The 21,045-nt window shown below is 43.9% G+C and overlaps 2 protein-coding genes across 4 annotated transcripts in view; both read right to left on the bottom strand.

Moving 5' to 3' along the window:
- Window positions 1-15,506, bottom strand: part of LOC112561485 (hemocyanin G-type, units Oda to Odg-like) — a 24,860-nt gene extending 9,354 nt beyond the window's left edge. The window contains exons 1-19 of the mRNA XM_025234011.1: window positions 15,379-15,506; window positions 14,536-14,551; window positions 13,291-13,610; window positions 12,317-12,810; window positions 12,013-12,169; window positions 11,464-11,743; window positions 10,349-10,611; window positions 9,868-10,056; window positions 8,812-9,382; window positions 7,917-8,141; window positions 7,419-7,708; window positions 5,458-6,406; window positions 3,862-4,954; window positions 3,108-3,259; window positions 2,562-2,895; window positions 1,427-2,036; window positions 796-975; window positions 287-416; window positions 1-81 (exon numbers count right to left, since the gene is read on the bottom strand). The exon at window positions 1-81 is cut by the window's left edge and continues 47 nt beyond it. Coding sequence (XP_025089796.1) covers window positions 1-81; window positions 287-416; window positions 796-975; window positions 1,427-2,036; window positions 2,562-2,895; window positions 3,108-3,259; window positions 3,862-4,954; window positions 5,458-6,406; window positions 7,419-7,708; window positions 7,917-8,141; window positions 8,812-9,382; window positions 9,868-10,056; window positions 10,349-10,611; window positions 11,464-11,743; window positions 12,013-12,169; window positions 12,317-12,810; window positions 13,291-13,610; window positions 14,536-14,551; window positions 15,379-15,423 — 6,379 coding nt within the window. The 5' untranslated portion in view covers window positions 15,424-15,506. The remainder of the gene's footprint in view (window positions 82-286; window positions 417-795; window positions 976-1,426; window positions 2,037-2,561; window positions 2,896-3,107; window positions 3,260-3,861; window positions 4,955-5,457; window positions 6,407-7,418; window positions 7,709-7,916; window positions 8,142-8,811; window positions 9,383-9,867; window positions 10,057-10,348; window positions 10,612-11,463; window positions 11,744-12,012; window positions 12,170-12,316; window positions 12,811-13,290; window positions 13,611-14,535; window positions 14,552-15,378) is intronic.
- A 2,817-nt stretch (window positions 15,507-18,323) lies between these two features.
- On the bottom strand, window positions 18,324-20,727 carry LOC112561848. 3 transcript variants are annotated; one of them, XM_025234638.1, is made up of 4 exons: window positions 20,521-20,727; window positions 19,464-19,813; window positions 18,790-18,865; window positions 18,324-18,506 (listed from the first exon to the last, which is right to left on the bottom strand). In XM_025234638.1, exons 2-4 carry the CDS (start codon window positions 19,764-19,766, stop codon window positions 18,493-18,495), a joined length of 393 nt encoding a protein of 130 aa, XP_025090423.1. In that variant the 5' UTR covers window positions 19,767-19,813; window positions 20,521-20,727; the 3' UTR covers window positions 18,324-18,492. The 3 variants fall into 3 exon arrangements, with proteins under 3 accessions (XP_025090423.1, XP_025090422.1, XP_025090424.1); XM_025234637.1 differs by having other exon boundaries at window positions 19,460-19,813; XM_025234639.1 differs by having other exon boundaries at window positions 19,533-19,813; window positions 20,521-20,723.
- Between the last annotated feature and the right edge of the window lie 318 nt (window positions 20,728-21,045).

Raw genomic sequence — 21,045 nt, forward strand, 5'->3', positions numbered from 1 at the left:
GGGTCATCTTGTCACGGACGTCAAATGTCGAGAGGTCGCGACGGATGCGGTTGGCAGGCAGCTGGCTGATGCTGCTCTTGCCTGCAAGAAACGCGGATGGTAGTCAGCAAGAAGTCCTCAAGCGTCTCATATACCTGGCAGTCTCGTAGTCATGCTAGGCATTATCTTTCGTGTCATAATAATCAGATTCCACATGAGGTCAGAGGAGGAAGGACCGAATGTGTGGGTGAGTAGCTAGAGCGGAGCGTGGTGTGTAAACCGGTGTAAAATGAAAGTGTGTACTTACGCTTGGCTGGCTTGTAGATGACGGAGGGCGTGGGGATGAGGCTAGAGTCGAGAGTTGTACCGTTCATGGCAGTGATGGTGACGCTTACATTAAAGCTGTCAGTCTTCTTCAGACCTTCCTTCTTAAGAACCTGCAGAAGACGTACCACAATGACATTATTGGAAATAGCCTTTTGTGGGATTTTTCTGTGTGTATCAGACAGAAGAGAGTGCGTTCACGCTATCTCGAATATATTACCATGTAATTTTTTTTTATATACAACAGCCAAACAGTTAAGTATTCGATAACCTTTGAGGCCTTTCTTAACCCGACAAAAAAAAAAACAAAAAAAACAAAAAAAACTTTGACCAATTTTTGACGAAGCTATTATATAATCGTCATGTAAAAACTTTGCCTAACTTGGAGTAAACGTTCATTCATATTTGTTCAGTTCAGAATTGGTCTTCAAGGAGCGTTGTCCCTACAGGACATATTTCTCGCTTTGCGTAGTCAGTATGATGTCTGCTCACATCGGTTATCTCATAGCGGTAAAGACGATCAAAGGACCAGGGCATCTCGGCGGACCCGCCAAGGATATTGAAGTCACCAGCCGGCGTATCTTTGCCACCAGGAGCGGTCACGATGATTTCCACGTGGGCGGAAGTTCTGATGCCGCCCAGAAGTAAGCCAACGAATACTCTTCCCTTTTCCTGAACCAAAATCAAACGCGTGAGAAAGCGGATAAGACAGGGCAGCATTCCTTGGAAAGGAGGTTAGACGCCGAGAATTTGTTGACATGTAAATCAAAATCTATGCAACTGTGAGACGGACTTACATGTGAGCAATTAAGTGAAATATAGAGTAAAGATTCATAATTAATATGAAGACCAAAGTACCTACATCGTTAAAGGAAATTACTATTGCTGCCACAGACACTGTACAACTCAATATCAACTGGCTCTATCAGCTTCATCCACTGTGATAACAGTCTGCTTCCTCGAAGAACTATGTTTAATAGCACAATTTTTATCTCTCAAAAGTAATATTACGTTTGAATTCTTTGTCGTCAAACCAAACATTCAAATGCGGTTTTCTTCGGTAGTCGCATATGAATCTTAAAAGCAGATAAGCTGGCGGAAGAAGACAAAACGCAGTACTGACCTTCTGTCTGTTAATGTAGTTCTGCAATAGGTCCACGCTGACTCCCTGCACGTCTAGAATGTCGTACGTGTAGAGAAAGTGGTCTTTATAGTTAAAGACGTCCTCGGGCTTGGAAAACTCTTTGGTGACGGGGTCCAAGTTGTACGGAGGGCCAAAACTGAAAGGTTTGAGTGGCTCACGCATGAGCTCTAGGGCGCAGTTGGCCTCGTTTGGATCATGACCCCGCAGGCGCTGCAGCTCCTGCCAGACGGCGTAGATGCGGTCAGTGCTGGAGTGATGCAACAAGAAGATGGGGTCGTAGGAAGCAAAGTGCAGGTGGGCCATACTGTGCTCCTTTGACCCGCCCGTCCAGGCATGGATGGCGTTGTGGGCAATCTCAAACTGCACCTCGAAGTCGCAGTAGTTCTCCTGTTCGAGGGCGAAGAGGTACTGCTTCCACAGCCAGGTGTCGAAGCCATGCTCGCCCTCTTGCTGCAAGCGTTCCATGTTGAATTCGCGGTCCACATTAGTGTTCTTAAACTTGATCGCGGCGCCGGCCCAAGGATTAGGGATGGTAGTGTTCAGGACTGGGTCATAGTACTCTGCATCATTGAAGAAGTCCGGGAGGCTCCTTCAAGGGAGAGAACAGCAAGACTAGAGTTTTGAAAATCCCTATGAAGCTCGTTTCTAGAGTAAAAGCCGAGCTTTGATGATGATGACGATGACGATGACGACGACGTTATGATGGTGATTACTATTATTATTAATTAGCTACGACATAAAGAGAATGCAGACAGTACAACAGAATGATAACATTGACAAATCACGTCTCTCTATAAATGACATGTTGGATTCGTTCTCGAGGAAGTTACTCTCTTCCTGTTTGTTTCTCTCTGTCTGCATTACATGTCTGTCTGTATTTTAGTCATTTATTAAAATTTAGACTCCGCGTAAATGCCTTCCGTCTGTCAAAAGTTTCCTTCTCTTTGTGTCTTTCATGGTCACTATGTATGGGTCTAACTTCATTTTTTGAAAAGATCTTTATCGAGGTGTGCAGCAGATGCACTTCAAGAGTGACACCATCGTTGCCAAATGATCTAGGTCTGAAAGGAAGGAAGAAAGAAATAAGATAGTAGTTGCAACAAGCAGCACGCACTTTTGAGGACCGATGGTGTCCCAGTAGGGAATGCCCACAATGGCCCCGCGTCGTCGGAGCTCGTCTTCAAACTGCACGGTGTAGAGTCGGTGCCACTGCGGGAAGGTGGCCATGCCGTGCACACAGCAGGCGAAGCGCTTGTTGGCCTCGGGGTACGGGCACAGGGGAGGTAACGCATGGAACGACGCCAGCGCCTGGAAACCGCTGGCGGAGTTGTCAGCCTGCAGGCTCTGCATGGCAAGCACCAGTGACCGCCGCTCAGACTGGCTTAGTGACGTCACACTCTTGCGGACCAACCGCTTCTCCGATTTTCCAACAGCGTTCTGTTTGCGATCTGAACAAATGCGGGTCCCAGCATGTGAACGTTCGCAAGATATGTGTGTGGGGGGAGTGGGAGGATGTGGGTTGGGTGATGACGGGAAGAAGATGCGTTTCACGTACAGGAATATAAGTTACTTGATAAGGTTGCAGGTGTGTGCACAGCAACGCACGTTTACCTTTCTCGATGTGTGTGTGTGAGAGAGATGTAAGGAGTCTGCCACTTACCTGTACCAGGTACGAAGATAAGAGAAGGTCGCCTGAGAATGCTGGGATCGAGGTAAGAACCGTTGAAAGCTTGAATCTTGATGTCGAGGTCAAGATTACCGGGATTGTCGAGTCTGAAGCCAAGCTTACGCACTGGTTCACTGATGTCAAACCTGTGGAAGCAACATTCACAATGTGATGTAAAAGCTGTCGACGTGAAAGTCAGAAAGTAATATCAGACCTTTACACACAGCAGTGACATCTACTCTGTGGACAACGCTATGTACGTAATTCATTCTCACCAATGAAAAAAAATCTGTGATATTTTAGTTTAGTGCGTATTTATTGTTTCAGTTTTGTTCCTTTTTATTAATTACTTTTATTAATTTTTTTATCATGAAAATTACAAATCTAGTACTTATTTTTATTTAGTATTTTTATATGTGTGTAGTGGGCTTAGGAAGGAAAAACGAACGATGCACGCAAGCTTATGAGGTAAGGAATAAACTATACGTCCTGCTTTACATATCTTTAATATAGCTCTTTGAAAGTAATGCAACGCATTACTCCAACATAGTATTTTCACTTTGGTGCCGCTGATGTTATGAATGATCAAGGTTATTGCTTAGTATGGGAAATATCAAAGAAAATACAAATTAAAATGTAAATGGTAATTTAAAAAAATACTTTTTGAAATCAAAAACTGTTACATACAAATTTTAAAGTAGACATCAAAATAAACATAATTTATGAGTAGTTAGCAGCAAAAACTTACTTGTAGAGACGGTCAAAGATGAACGGCATCTCAGTCTCTCCGCCAAGGATCGAGAATTCTCCAGCATCGTGGTTGCAGTTGTGTTCCCCGTTGCCAGTAGCAACACACAACCTTATGTGGACGTCGGCCGAGGTGCCTATGTTGTGCAGGAGGAAACCAGCAAATAGCCTGTCACGTGACCGCTGCTTCTTCAGTACTTCCTCCAGCTGCGGGATGGTCCAGGAGTTTAAGCTGAGGTCGTCGTAAGTGTAGTCGAGATGGTGGCTGTAGTCGAAGACGTCAGCAGGACGGCTGTAACGGTGCGTGACGTCAAACAGGTTCTTACCTTTGTCGCCGAACGGACGCAGCGGCGTCTGCATGGCGTTGATGGCGCAATCGGCTCTATCGTATGGAAGGCCGCGGTAGCGCTGTAGCTCCTGCCAGATGGCCCAGATGCGGTCCACGTTTGAGTGGTGCAGGAAGAAGACTGGGTCAAAGGCCGCAAAGTCCAGAGAGCTCAGGGAGTACTGGCCTCGACCCCCAACCCAGGAGTGAATGCTATTGTGGACGATCTCGAACTGGATCTCGAAGTCGCAGAAGCTGGTCTTTTCTAAGGCTAACAGGACGTTGTTCAGCAGGTAGTCGCTGTTGAAGAGCTCGGGTTTAGGGTCTCGGGTAGTCACCTCGTCAACGTCGCTGATCTTGCCCTGAAAGAACGGGTTAGGCTCCTCTTTCTGAGTCCTAGAGTTGAAGAAGTGGGCCTCGTTAATCAGATCCGGCAGGCTTCGGATGGGCTGTGTCCAATCCCAGTATGGCACGGCAACGGCTGAACCCTGGGCCAGCAGCGCGTTCTCCACCTGCTCGACGTAGAGTCGGTGCCAGTGCGGAAAGGTGGCAGAGCCGTGATCGCAGCATGACACATTACGGCCCTCGTGCTCACACAGTCCTGGGTAGCCGTGAAACTTGGCGATGTTCTCGAACGTTCCATCTTTCTCGATCTTGGAGAGGGCATTTCGCAGGCTCTCGATCTCGCCCTTGCTCAAGCTTTCGATGTTGCGACGCACGTGGGACGCGGCTTGAACCTCTCGTTTGTAAATCTCTTCCTGTCGAGATCCTGCAGAAGGCAAAATGCAATCATGTGATGTTCACAGCTTCTCATGCTTTTCGTGTTTGTCTCCCTTTGTGGTTTATCTGAGAAACACTCATGTGTCTGACGGCTAACATAAGCAAACAGAATGTCATATAATACCAATGATCCAAATGAACAGTGTTTCTTTTAAAACGAAAAAGAAAATTCGACAAAAGTTTGTGAGATGCTGACAATCTTTCTGATATAACATCGTCATTGAAAGGCACTTGTTTCAAGGCTTATCTCCGGAAAGAATTTTATAACCGGGAATAAATGTAAAGAAATGCGATACTAAAGTTGAATCTATCAAAAAATATACTTGTTAACTAATTGATGGCATTCCGTCACAGTTACATGCTTCTTTTGTCATCTCAGTTTGTGCTCAAGCTTTAAGTCATATTGAAAGGAATTGGGGTGATGGACGGGGTAGATTTCACACAACCAAGAGGTTTGGTCACGTGATTCTGATGCCCGTGGCGTCATCTCACCTGCTCCTGGTTCGTTGATGATGGTGACCTGGCCGTAGGTCGAGTTGGAGATTTTCTCGCCTGCCAGGTTGTAGACATCGTACTCGATTCTGAAGGGATCTCGCTGATCGATGTTGTTTGTGGCCAGCTCTCGTGTGATCTCGAACTTGAAGAGGCGGTCGTACTGCCAGGGGATCTCGTTCTCGTCACCCAATATGTAGAACTCGCCACCCTTGTGGGACTCGTTTTTGCTATCGATGATCCGGAAGGACACTAGGGCTGATTTTTTGATGCCGCGAAGCATGAAGCCAACGAAGATACGGTCGTCAGTCTGTCTCCGCACGATCTCGCGCTGGATTTGTGGCAGTGACAAACCGTTGAATTGGAAGTTGTCGTACGAGTAGTGAAAGCTGCGCTGATAATCAAAAGTGTCGAAGGGCACGGAGTGGTCGCGCGTGACGGGGTCAGGATTGATAACGCTGCTCTGGGCGAAGGGTTGCAGCGGTGTGCGCATGGAGGCGATGGCGCAGTTGGCGGAGTTATATGGCAGCCCCCGATAGCGCTGCAGAGCTTGCCATGTTGCCCAAATGCGGTCGGTGTTGGAGTGGTGTAGGAAGAACAAGGGGTCGAAGGCAGTGTAACGGAGGGAAGCCATGGACAAGAGCTCTTTGCCACCCACCAGCGCGTGGATGTAGTTGTGCGCGATCTCGAACTGCACCTCAAAGTCACAGAAGTCCGTCTGTTCGTAGGCCAGCAGCACCATCTCTGCGATCTTGGTTAGCTTGCCGAACTCGGGCTGCTCGAATAGCTCATCCCGCACACTGCGTGTCGTCTTCTCATTGCCAATCTCGCCGTGGTGGAAAGGGTTGGGAACTGTCTCATTTTTCTTATGGTTTAGGTACGTATCCGACTCCACCAGGTCAGGCAGCTTTTTCATGGGTAGAGTCCAGTCCCAGTAGGGTAAGCCATCCTGTGACAAGTTCAGTTTAAACACAGGGATGCACCATGCTATTCTGTGACTAAGAAATCAGTATTTACTCTTCCAATGACAAAACATGGTTTAATAAAATTTAAAATAAAAGAAGAGGACGTGTTTGTTGTTGTTGTTGTTTTTTTTGGGGGGGGGGTTTGTTTTGGTTTTTTTTTTTGTTTGTACAGAAACAGAGAGCTTAAAGGGATTCTAAAGGCAAAATAAAACTGCTTAAAATCGCGTAAAGAGCAGGATAAATTTTAATCTCGTCTATTTATATGTGTGTTTATGTGGAAAACGTTGAAGGTTTTTAGTAGAATGTTGTGTTGAATAAGAGAAATTACACGGAACTCTTTTTTTTTCCTTCCACGAAGTCTCGTTCTGTCACGTGACCCTATGACGTGTGGTTTCCATAGTGAGAACCATGCCTCGAGAATGTGCTGCACCCGACTGCCACGAAAAGATGGGAAAAGATTCAAAATTTTCTTTTCATCAGTTTCCGACAGACAGAGCCTTACAAGCCTTACAACAGAGTGCGTCATACGAGTAAACAGACGACGTCAAATCTTCGCAATGACCACAGACACATACTGTGCGTGTGACTTCACAAGGAGACTGACGTCATAAGGAGACTGATGTCACAAGAAGACTCCTCTGCTTGACCATCTCTGGAAGCTATCGTGGTTACTCGGCGGAAGGACATAAGGGTCGATTTCACTGGATTTTTTCAATTTTTATAAACATAGGCAACCGAAATAGTGCTAATAAGTGGTAATTAAGTGAGAAACGAATCCTTTATTTCTCCTGTGTTGCTCTCGTGCTCTGTAATTGTAACTAAATATATTTTTGAAACGTTTGACCGTCGCCACAGCCTTATCACAAGCCTTGAGTATCCCTTTAATATTCATTCAAACAAAAGACATAACCATTAGTTATCTAAATGAAAGTGGATAATTTAGTGATTAGAGCAAATCGCTCCAAAAAGGCAAAAGGGCGTACAAACTGTTCTTACCTTGAAGCCTCTGTCCCTGAGGGCGTTCTCGGCCTGTACAGTGATCAGGCGGTGCCAGTGGGGAAAGATGGCCATACCATGTGGGCAGCAGGCGACCTTCTTCTCCACATCCGGGGACGGGCACCAGTTGGGCTGACCGTGGAAACCAGCGATCTGTGCGTAACCGCGTACGGATGAGTCATCCTTCAGCGCTTGGAGAGCCTCACGCAGATTCTGGATTTGCTCTCTAGACAGGCTGTCCAGGTCGCTGCGTACGTATTTCTCAACCGCTTTCGTAGTCGGTTCGATCACTTGTAGGAACATAAGTAAGACATGCGGATATAAATATAATTATTCAATAAGTCCTTAACCTATTTTTTTATTCATTTATTGATTAAGATACCAGACAAACTTGTGTAGATGCGCGCACTCACACGCGCGCGCACACACACACGCACAACGTTTAGTCGTGTGCAAAAGACAAGCAGCAAATAGTTTTCTCCCAAAACAAATACTTACCATCTCCATCATCATGGATTATGGTGTGATGGGAGAAAGTGTCTTCTGGCAAAGGGATGCCATTCACATCTGTTATGCTCAAGATGACATCGAAGTTATCATCATAGCTGAGGCCAAGATCTGTGAGTGCTTTAGTTATCTCCACTTTCACTACACGGTCGAAGTTCCAAGGCATTTCCGCCTCACCTCCGAGCACGGCAAGAACGCCCACCTTGTAAGGGGCAACTGAAAAAAAGGTGTGTGTGTGTGTAGTGTAGCTTTACAGATGCTGAAACATTTCTACTTGGAGCCTGTAATAAGAGGAACTTACCTTGCATACGCACGGCGCATTACACTTACACACACACAACGCTCGCGAACCCCCGCAGATGACGATGAGGATGCAGAGATTTGTAAGTGAATCGAATCAAAGAGGCACAAATTCAGTCACTGAGAGAGTTATAAAGATGGCGGAGGAAGATCGTTGTTTTTTCCGCACACTTGACCATTTTTAGAGCAAATGCTTTTCTCTTGTGTATGACGTCTTTTTCTGCTTCAGGTGACGTGAAACAAATGACGCACGCAAGACGTCAGACACAAGACACCATTCATACACGAAACAATACACGACCTACCACGACTCACTACAGACCCTTACAAGCATTATTTATTGCTCTGTTTTAAACTAGAGTTCTGTCAATCTGACATGCAAATAGGATTTCATCTCTTAACGTAATAACAAAGCAACATTCGTATCATTTCCAGCTGTCACAACAGGTGAACGCATGGAGCAATAGAACCTTCTACTGTTATGGTCCCTGCTTCTCGCGACCACCAACCATACACTCTGTATTTTTCACACCTTACAAAGGGCTTGTGATGTCAACTGTAACATTTACATTGTGCGGTTACTAACCTCCAGATTTTTTAATTTCCACTTCGACTTTGGCAGACACCCCAATGCTGTGAAGGAGGATACCAACGAAGGTGCGGTCCTCAGTGCGGCGGTTGTCGATATAGGTCTTCAGCTGGTCGACGGTCATGCCCCCAAACTGCAGGGTGTCGTAACCGTAACCCAGCTCTTTCTCGTAGTCATAGATGTTAAGGGGCGTGGCGTGGGCAAAGGTCTTCTCGTTGTTGTTGAGCGGCGGGGGGAAGCCGAAGGGCTTGAGGGACTCGTGGGTGAGGGTGTTGGCGCAGTGGGCCTTGTATGGCAGCCCTCGCTTGATCTGCAGTGCCTGCCATATGGCCCACAGCCGGTCCACATTGGAGTGGTGTAGGATGAAGATAGGGTCGAAGGCGCTGTAGTGGAGAGTGGACAGAGAGAATTGCGCGAAGCCTCCCACCATAAAGTGCGGAAGGTTGTGGATGACCTCGAACTGCACCTCAAAGTCGCAGAAGTCAGTTTGCTCGAAGGCCAGCAGCATTCCATCGAAGAGATCGGTGTGGTCGCCGAACTTAGGGTTCTTAAAGAGGTCATCTTGTATCTAGAAAAGAGGAGGGGTTGTATTATATCAGACTGATGTTGATGAGAGTCTCGTTTTCAAGGTTCAATGTAGAGCCCGTTGGTGTGGTGTTTGTCTTAACTCAAGATGGCCTTCAGTAAACCGTTAAGCTAAGAACGTTTAACCTTGCAATCAACACCTTAGTCGCTTTTGTAGCCATACTGCTCACAAACCCCTTAGCAACATTAAACATATTTCCACCTTTCATGACACACCTGGCTTTCCTCGGCCATCACTCCTCCCACCCACTCCTCCGCCGACATCCCTATACCTGCTGACACTGTCTCGGTCATGTTCTTCTAAAGATTAATTGTTAGAATAAGAACCGATCAGAAGAACTGATTTGACAGAGATTACATTCTTAAGCACCTGTACATCGTTTATCCTCAAAGCACAACTCGTATTTGCTGCACCTATCTCCTGCCAAATGTTTGATCTAAGCAGACAACTTCGAGTTAGTCTCTTACCTCTCTCTGAGTGGTTTCTTTCCGGAATGCCACAGGTGCGTTAAAGAAGGGATTGTGCACCATATTTTTACTGACGGGGTCTTCATAGGTTTCTTCTTTCACAAACGCTGGTATCCGGCTTCCTGGCTTTGTCCAATCCCAATATGGAATGCCAATTTCTAGTCCCCTCCTCTCAAGGGCGTCCTCCACCTATCAGTAAAAGCAAATCAGCTGCATTATGTTTGGAGTGTCAGCCTGGCGTAATCTTGGAAAAAGAGCTTTAATCTACTACATGATAAAGATACTACATGAACTAAGAGACGTCTCTCGAAATACTTGCCTTCAAACAGTTTTGATGCAAAAAGAAGACAAATAACAGTGGGTTTTGTTGCTACTTGTTATCAGTAGTAGTTGTTGCTATTGTTTCTGTTGTTGTCGTCAAAAACGCCAGGGTTAGGGTTCACATCAAGTTCCCGATGGAGACCTCAATAGTGGGACTCACCTGTACGACGAAGAGTCTGTGCCAGTGCGGGAAGGTGGCCATGCCGTGGATGCAGCACGCGTATCGGTTCCTGGCGTCGGGGTAAGGGCAACGGGCAGGTAACCCGTGGAACTCGGCCACGGCCTGGTACCCGTCCACAGAACTGTCATTCTGGAAGCGGGACAGCGCCTGTCGCAGGGCGTAGATTTCCTCGTCCGTCAGAACATCGACGTCTTTGCGGATGACGGTTTTGGCTGTTCGTGCCTCCAACCCGGCGGGTTTGGCTGCGTGGGACGTTATTACAGTTATCAATAATGTTTGATAGTGTACTGTTGTCTCAGTAACAAGGTTTGACAATGTAACATTATCACGGAAACGAGTTAAGCAGTGTAATGCCATCATAGTTAAATGATTTGACAATTTTACATCATTACAAGATAAACGGTTTCACAGTAAAACGTTTTGACAGTGTAACGAGGTTTAATAACAATTTTTAAAAACTGTTCCCTTGAAAGACATTCGACAGTCGAATCTGATCACAAACACGGAGTTTGAATAACTAAATATGAGCATAACTAAATATGAGCATGACATGAGCATTTTAGAGCTGTGTGCACATGATCAGTAAAAGAATCAAACTCGTTGCACCCCTTCTATAAGAAGAATTCCCAGAGGGGAATAAGGCCTGAAATTTCACCAAATGATGTCAAAAACACGAGAGATTATTAAAGAAATGAATATCAAAGGCAATACAAGGTTTACATCCTTCACCCTATTCACAGTCGTCACAGATTTGACTACAACTATTGTAGGCAGCATTCACTCTAGTAGTGATAGAGCCTACACTTTGCAGCATCCTTTGAAGTCTTCTTTCGTTTCTGCTTTTGAGCTCAAGCCTGGTGATAGTGCATGAGTAAGGTCTAATTTTTTTTTCCTTAATTCAAGAAAAATGTAGGGGAAAATTTCTTTAAAACACCAGCACTCCCTGATATCCCCACCCCTCCAGTCATCGGGCCTCCTTAGGATATGCTCTGAGAACTTTCTTTTGTGAGTTACCACCCACAGGATAGGAACTGAGAACGAGAACATTTCCCCGACGACAGAGAATGGGAGAAGAAAAGAAAAAAAAAGCTTACGATCAGTCCAGCCGCGGACTGGCCGGTGGGCACCAACAGGATCGGGCAGGACATGTGCTTCCAGCTCCGTGCCGTTGACGCTAAAGACCTCGGTCTGGATGATGTAGTTGCCGTCCAACGGCTGGCCGAGGCGCAGCACCGCGTCGCTGATGTCGAAGTAGTAGGGGAGCGTAAACTCCCACTTCATTTCGTTGGCACCACCCAAGATGAAGATGTCGCCTGCAAACTCGCAATGACTTGTTTCTTCGTGCGCATAATCTTCCTCCAGGTGCTCGCATACCTGTGCAAGGCAAAGAGAGAGGCAGGCCAATGATTCGAACATCTAATAAGGAGTATAGTGATGAAGTCAAAAAAAAATTTTTTTTTACTTTAACCTGTCTTCTATCACAGCGCCATTTAATTACATCTTCTGACGGTGAGAAATGGATACAATGTCTAGTAGCTTCGGAGGTGCTTCGCTGTTAGAAGTGTTGGGGTGCATTCACTTGCACTTTAGCCTGAAGACCCTGAAGACTACAGTGACGTCACAGTGATATGGTAGCACGTTACCTTCACGCGGACGTTGGCGGAGAAGCCGAGGCCGTGGAGGGAAAAGGTCGCGAATGCACGTTCGCGCCCGCTCCGTTGCTCCAGCAGAGTATACAGCTCATCGATGGTCCAGCCGTTCAGTTTCAGTTCATCATAGGTGTAGCCCAGCTGCGCGTAGCTGCACGAAAGATGCACGAATTACTAAGCGTTTCATCTTTCTTAAGCACCTGCGGAGTTGATATAGTCTGTACAGCTGCAGTCAGAAGCATTTTTCTACCTTATTGCCATAAAAAACATGAACCAAACAAATTGACTTTTGACATACCTGAAGAGTTGATTGGCCGTACTATAGGTCCTAGTCAGAGCGACGGGGTTCGTGTCATCATCGAAAGGCTGGAGTTTCTGGCGGAAGAGCTCCACGCTGCAGTCGGCATGGTTGTAGGCTTTGTTACGCTTCTTCTGCAGCGCCTGCCAGATGGCCCAGATACGGTCGACGTTGGAATGGTGAAGGAAGAAGATGGGGTCATAGGAGGTCCACTCCAGCGTTGACATGGAGTACTCGTGGCGACCACCCACCAGGTAGTGGATGTTGTTGTGCGCCACCTCGAACTGTACCTCAAACTGACAATAATCGTCCTGTTCCAGGGCGTCCAGTATCAGGTTCAGGAGGCGGGTGTTCTGTCCAGGGGCCACAGACTCGAACAGGCGCTCGTCCACAGCACGGGCGGTGCGCACTTTTGTGGTGTCCACGTTGATCTCGCCGGAGAACCAGGCATTTCGTTTTCCAAGGCCACCTGCAGGATCTCTGAAGATGGGATCCTTGATATTTGGAATAAAAATGGAAAATGACATCCCGGCAACGGCGTATGTGTGTTTGGGAAGTGGGAAAACTAATAGAAATAAGGGGAAAAAAAACGATTTCTGTCCTCTTGAGACACGCGCTTGTGCATAAACATGCACGAACACTATTAGGGATTTAAATTATCATTATATAGTGTTTTACACGTGAGACTTCTGGTTATAATCACTGTTTTTTTTTTTTGCAAGCCATATACTACAACAGTAAACGTTAGCACACGCCTTCCAAAATCAATCATTAGACGACAAGTTACGTGAACAAACTGCCCATCAGAGGGCTAAGATCGGTAACATAGAAAAAACAACAACATTCGCAGCAGTTTTCCTTCTAAATAAGGAGTTTTTTTTTACCGCAGTTTTATTCTGCTACTTATCGTAAAGATGTAGAACACACGTTACATGTATAACACACATTATCTGTACAACAAAGAGTCACGTTACCTGCACAAGGGTCGGCAATTCTTTCAGTGGTTTTGTCCAGTCCCAGTAAGGGATGCCAATGTTGGTCAATCCTTTTTTCACCAGCAGCTGCTCCAGCTGCACGACGTACAGGCGGTGCCACTGAGGGAAGGTGGCCATGCCGTGTACGCAGCACGCTACGTTTTTATCGTTAACTACACATCTGGACGGCTTTCCATGGTAACCGGCTAGCGCCGCGAAGCCACTGTCCGAGCTGTCCTTTTCGAGCTCTAGCAGATAGTTCTGGAGGCTCAGGACTTCCTGAGGCGTCAGATCTTTCACATTCTTTCTGGTCAGAGATGCTGGATGGACAGTTCAAAGGGAAAGTGAAGTTACCATGGAGACCTGAACTGTTCTATTGTACCGCAGCTGCTGTTATAGCCCTTAAATCCATTGACTACAATAGTTTCTACGACAAGCAAATCCTTGTACTACGATAGTTCATGTGGACAAGTAATCTTTCGACTGGTCTATGGTCGATTGATATTATCAAACGTAATATGTTCACTGCCTTCGTTGTTATGGTCAGTAAACCAGTTGACTATCATATTTTCAATGACCTCCAAATTGACTACTGTAGCTCCTAGATATTCCCTCTGGCCATTAAATTCATTTTCCAACGACCAGTAAATATTTAAATGATTAAAGCTAGATATTATAAAAGATACATTCTGTGACTATTATTTTCGCTGTAGCGGTAAATTCCTTAGTTACTATCTTTGTTATTCTTGATTTAAAATAAAAACTAATACATTAAAATACTCATTTTTATAAATGTCAAGTTCGTCAACTATACACTTGTAAACATTGCTATTGTTAAAAATAGAAGTGTCTATACAATATCTGCGAGTACGTGTAAGGAAGATAATCTAAAAAAATATTATACCATATAGTTTGAGACAATTAAAAACAATTTAATTATCTGTTATCTTGTTCTAAATATAGGTTGTCGAAATCATGTATTATCGAGAAAAGTATTACGATAATAGTAGAGTTTTCTCTTAAAGACGTTCTGTATAAGAAAAATAAAAACCAAAAAAAGAAAAAAAATGGAATTGGGGAGAAGAGTCAAATTCCAACACTACTGATACATCTGTCGCCCCCCATACGATGGTTTTGCTAACTACATGCTGACACGACCCAAAGGGGGGCGGCGGCGAAGGTAGAAGCAATGAAACCGATGACAATGAAGTGAATGATCGAGACCAGAATCAGAAACGAACATACCTGACACCACTGAAGTCTGTGGACAAAAACAAAATTGGTAGGTAAATTAATGTTGGCAGCCTGTAAGTGTGATTCTGCTAGCTCCCTCTCTCTCTCTCACTCTCTCTCTCTCACTCACTCACACACACACGTGTACAAACACACAAATATACACCAAAACTGGCAAACCCACAGACATAAACATACTAATCAACAATAGCACCTGTATACACGCGGTCAGCTATACGTACATATGAACAGAGAGTTTTTGCACGACCAGCGGATGGTGTGGGCTTCTACAATACCCGCTAATAATCCTTTTGAATGCTAACAGTAATCAAACTTTCCTCTCTTCAAGTCTCATATTCCTATTCAACATTCTGAGTGCTTTAAAGTTTTTGATAAAATTGTTTCTTTACTTTTGGCTACATCTGAACTTCTTCTTTGAATGAAACTTAAACCAAACAAATAAGCAAATCTTTTTCGAGCATATGAACAGCAACAATCCTATGCTATCTTCTAAAGCTGTTTTCACATTGTACAGCAAAGTTTAATTAAAAAAAACAACAACAACAACAACGATTTAGTTATATCTGTCGGAGAATCCATGATTTTCTCTCTTCATTGTGCTGATTTTTTGTTGTTGAAATCACATCTTTAATGAAAGTCAGAGTCGGGATTAACTGTCTTATTTCTGTACTAAGGAGACAAGTATAAATCCTGCTTCTTAACCAGTTTGCCATCAATTTTTCCATATTAAAATATTGTTGATATTTATTATTAAACAACATTTATGTACGACGAATTGATTCGCCCTAGTCATCGACATTCCTCAAAAAAAAAAAAAAAAAGTCAAGTACCTACCTGCACAAGGAGTGCTAGCAGCACTGATGCCCAGAGAGATGTCATGGTCGCAAGAGGTGCAACTGCAACGAGGTGCAGTGCGGACAATCTTCTGTCACTGGAAGATCGTGAGGCTCCCAGAGACGTGGACCGACATTTATACTGACTGGACGATGACACGCGACACCACTGACCCCGCGGAGTCAGAACAGTCTATTTCGCATGGAGGAAGGGCAGGGTCCTTATGTGACTACATCATTGTCATTTTTCCTCTTTCTTCATCTTCCACATCCCCATTTTCTCTCCCAAGTAAGTGTTGTATCAGGCATTGGTTTAACCCCGAATATTCCAAAATATTCAACTTTTGACTATAATTGTAATGCAGCTTTAATTATTATTTTCACTATAGTTTCTTTTTATCCTTTTATTCTATGACTCAGCGGTTTTGCCAAGTCTTTGGACCCTCTGCTGGAATAATGAGTTCTTCTAAGGATATTTATTTCAGCGATTGCAATGCGTTGCAAAAATTGCATTTATCAGCATGCCAAGCTACAAGATATTAATAAGCCATTAAGATATCTGCACTGGGTTAATGAAGGTCAGCGCAAGTTAATTGTCGTAATTAGGAAAGATGTAATTAAGATGAGCTGTGATTGTTGCGTGATGCATTTCTTATTTAGGACAATTAGTCAGCATTTCACTATGGGGTCAGTCTGTTCCCTCAGCTGACTCTTCTTAAAGTCGACATTGATAATGTAAAAAAGAGAGCAAGAGTTAAGCGTTAAAGGACTCGGCTCTCCTGCCATCCTGCAATCCTGAAGCGCGCTTACCCAGCCTCTTACCCAACCCGAGATAGCGGTTACCCAGAAACTTTTATTTTTTAATCCTTTACATTGTTTGTGAAAACACAAGTGAATGACTCTGTTTTTGTTTTGATTTTTTTTATGTTTTGTTTTTTGTTTGTTTGTTTGTTTTTGTTGTTGTTGTTTTTTTGGGTTTTTTTACTTGATCAGCTCTGTACTCTTATAAAACTGCAGACATTAATATTGTTTTAATTTTAGAAAGCAAGAAACATTTGTCCTCCCATCTCCCAAACTCTGTTGTAGCAACCCACAATATTGTCCCACATTGGATATCTCCGTGTATGGCTGCGTAGGACAGAAGGCATTATTTAATTTTTGGGGGAGATCTTTTTTGTCTAACCTTCTGTGAGTGCAAAATAATACTTGCTCGAGGAATATCATTTAGTCAGAATGAATAAACTCAACTTTCTTCTTTTGCAGCTTCTTGACCGCTAATTAATTTAATTTTTCGCGTTGTTTGTTTCAATCGCAAGTTTCCTTCTTCATCCTGCGAATGGCTGATGCATGTACAACGGTACCTTTTATTTTCGGGGAATTTGCGAAATGTCAGTTAGATAAACTTTCCTTACTCGATGGCTCATGTGTCGAGAATTCATTTTTCTGTCAAACTAACGAAAATAACTAGTTCTCCACCCAATTTTAGGTAAATTGCTAATGTCCATGAAATACGATGGATGAGTGACGACTTACTATGTATAAAGATGCAATTTTCTGCCATCGTCTCCAACTACCATCACCACCACTATTGTTGCTGCGACCATTGCAGCAGTTCAACTCTTCCATTCGTGCATTCTGAGCCCACTCTTGTGATTCTCAAGAATTAGCCATGGCACTTTATCATTAAAAGTATTAGTCTTATGCAATGAAACGCGTACTGTGAACGCTGTGAACCTTTCAAGATCTTAAGCTGCATCCTCATAATCTTACCTCTCTCTCATTCTTTCTCTCTCTCTCTCTCTCACTTTGTGTGTGTGTTCTGTTTCTGGTTGTTGCGTTTGGGGGAGGGGTCAATAATTTTTATTTTATTTGGGAATGTTTTCCTTCTTTTCCTTATTTTAATTTTAGGACTTGTTAACATCTTTTGCAAGCATTGCTTCATAAGCTTATCATTGTTAAAATTTGCTTACATTAATTTTTTCAGGAAGGGAAAAAAACTGTTCAGCAACACTCTCTTAATATTCCTTGCAACTGTCTCAGAAGTAGTGAGACAGACTGACGGATACAACAGATGGACTAGTCAAAGGTCATCGAAACATTTACTCATCCACTCATTTGGGGACAGCCAGCGATGGGTTATGAATGAGATAAATACTTATTACATTCGGTGCACGAAGGCATCATGTGCTGACAAGGCGAAATCCTAGAGGACTAGTTTACCACTTCACTATCTTTCATTAATTATAGAGTCGGAAAGATGACACGACAGACGGGCAGAAATCACAACGCAGTTGAAGATGAAGCGGGTAGAATGTGTGGAAGGTGAGAAGAAACTGATGAATGATAGACATTTTTTTGGGAGGGAGGTTGGGGGAAGGAAGGAGAATGTCAGCATGACCCTAGGTCATCTCTTTTTCATAACCGCAATTTCAGTCTCATTTTGTATCCACCACCATCCACAGCTGAAACAACACTTTACTCTTCACATTTCTTCTGACATCTTAATAACGGCGTCGCCTTTTTTTCATCAAGATGACAAAAGACGACATTGCAATGATGACAGCAAAGCAAAGATATACGAGAGTGGAGAAGAGAACATCATAGATGGCAGCTGCATGGAAGAAATTAGCATCAAGAGTTTAGCACCAGTGGACAGGCCAAGCAGGATTTAGCTCAGCAACACCATCAGGTTTGCTACCAAACACAGACTGGTCCCTCAAAGTTTCCATATGTTGTTGGAATGCCAGACGTGGACTCTGCTAGCCGGCACAGAAGAAAGAATTTAGATATTCAAGACCAAGTGCCTGAGGAAACTGCCCCGGATTCCTTGAAACGTTAGACAGATGAATAAGTCAGGCGCAACTGCTTGTATCAAGTAGAAGTAGTTCATTCTTGTATACAATGCTGCCGTTTGGAAGGACTCATAGTCTTTTTCTTTTTAAAAAAAAATACACAAATACTATTTGTTCCGAAAAAGGTGAAGATGTTATCGTTTCGGAAGAGTTTTGTAAAGCCCATTTACAATTCGGCATCACGCTTGGGGCTGAAGTAACGTTTTTTCCCAATGTGCCAGTCAGACTTCACGTTTGATTTTTGTTTTTTGGCGTTCGTGAAGTCACTGGCTGAGATCTGGAAGAAAAAAAAAAAATGTTGATGAAAATTTATATTCACAGGAAAAAGTATTGCAGCATATTTAGGCAAGAGTGAATATATGTGGACGACACGTTTAACACATCCTAGCACACATACATTTCAAACATTATTGTTAAGTGAATTTTGTCTTTGTGACTTTTTTTCTCTGTCATTTATTATTACACCCTCTCCCACATATAAACGACGCATGAATCCACACATACAATGCACGCACGCATCCACATGCACGCTCGCGCGATCGCACACACACACACACTACCTTCGAAGAGGACCAGGTTGAAGCCTGCACCACGCATGAGCGTCGCACTCTCTAGCTGTGCTCGGACATTTCTCTTCTGAGAGGAGTAGACAAGTAAGAGATAGTGTAAGTAGATATTCAACGAACGATTTTAATAGACTCACAGCATATCACAAAATGTTAGACAACTGACACACGAGGAATGACCTTATGAGACCTACACATTTATCTGCACTAGGGCGCGCACACATATATTTATGACCACACGCGAGCATGCATATAAACAACATATGTAGACAATGGGTCTGGTTTTTGTTGGTCAATCACTTTTCAGACCTCATCATTAAAGTGTCTAATCGTTCGATCTGTCTCTTAGCTGTTGTCTTTTTCATTGATGCTAGCTCCATCCAGTTTCACTCTCTTGTACGTTTTAGTGTGTGTGTGAGAGAGAGAGAGAGAGAAAGACGAAAGAAAGACAGAGAGGGAGCGGGACATAAATCTATTTTTGAGTTTCCCTACAAACAGCAGAATTTTTCTGTAGGTTGAAACAGGTGATCAAATAATTAAAGCAAATTAAAACGGTAAAACCATACCATCAATAACAGCAATTAAAAGGAGGCAATTCCCTTTAAAAAAAAAAAAAAAAAAAGACCGGTTATTAGTGTATCTCTGTGCGTATGTGTGCGCGCACTTGCTTTTCTGCATTCAAGACTGCGCGCCTGTACCGACGAGCAAGCAAAGCCCTCGTGTGACGCACGACTCACATCACCGACGAGGCGGACAGGTCGAATGAGACCCAAGAGAGTGGCGGTGCGCACCACGCAGGTGTAGATGGAGAAGGTGATGGCGAGCACGACTCGCTTGATGATGACTAGCAGCACGTACATCGCCATCAGCAGGCAGTGCAGTATCAGCCCCACAATCACGTCCACACGGCGCTGGCGCGTCAGGACTGACCACTTCTGTCCACTCAGCTTGATAATCTCCATCAACCACATCGCTAGCCCAGGTCAAACGCCAAATCCTGTCCTTTTGTACTGGTTCTCTGTTGCAATGAATACCAAAATTGTCAACCGCAACGATTACAGTGTTTGTTAGAATGAATACTGGATGTGTTGCAATGAATATATTATTTATTTTTCTATTTGTTTCTTGCAACAACTATAAATTTTGTTGGTAGTATTTCAGCAATAAATGGAGGGGAAAGAAGCAGATTTTTTTCTGTAAGTGGAGGGAGGAAGGTATGGGTTTCTTATTAAGTACAGACTTTAAAAAATTTTTTTTAAAAGTCCCGAGTAGTTCCCCATCTTGCTGTACGAATGTAAGAAGTGGACTCTGCTTGAAAGGAGAATGCAGACAATAAAGATAAGTGCATGAGGAGCGCAAAACCGATGACGTTTTACGGACCACGGTCGCCACCCTTGTAGGACACCAGGGACCCCTTCTCCCAACAGTCAACCGGTTCAAGCAAGTGTGGTTCGGCCCTGTGACGCCGAGACGGACAGAGAAAGAACTGGAAAACGTGAAGGAGTGGACTGGTCGTCAATAGTAGAGCTTGTTCAAGACAAACCCAAGTGGGGAGCCTTTTCAGCCGTTTCATCTACCCAGTTGTCCCCCTGACCTACGTCCCCTGATGATTAGTACGAATGGACTAGCAGAGCCGTTCGATCGTCAGCTGGTAACATCAATCAAAGTACGTATGTAATACATTTCGACGCTCACAATATTAGATGATGAAGAAAGACAACAAACCATTCGCAGCTGGGCATCGTCGATTTCCGGAGCAGATCACCCAGCAAATGAGTAATTTGTATTGGATAGCCTTACTCCTGTCGAATCTTCTAGCCCTTGCTTTTTAACTCTTGTCTGTTTCGACCACGCAAATTATCAACCTAAAATCATACATTTGAATTTTCACCTCTCATCTGTCTAGAACTTCTGACGTCAAATCCTGGTGACGCAATGAAATAGACGCATGCTGATGTATCTCTACGTCATTCCGTCCTCTTACTAACACGTTCGTAGAATTCTATCCCAGCTTCTCTATCTTTTAATATCGTATTTTCAATGCGACAGAATTTACACTTTTAACCACCGTCAAGTCCAGCTTTAATGAACTTGAAAAATGTTACAAAACTGGATTCATTTATGTCATTTAAAGGAATATTACATCAACACACACACACACAGAGAAGGTACTATTTGATATGCAATGTAATACTGTTTGCCATCGAAGCCTTACTTTTGACGTATGAGTGGCTCATGGATCTAGAAACT

The sequence above is a fragment of the Pomacea canaliculata genome, linkage group LG4 (assembly GCF_003073045.1).
Source record: "Pomacea canaliculata isolate SZHN2017 linkage group LG4, ASM307304v1, whole genome shotgun sequence".
In the NCBI taxonomy this organism is placed as follows: Eukaryota; Metazoa; Mollusca; class Gastropoda; order Architaenioglossa; family Ampullariidae; genus Pomacea; species Pomacea canaliculata.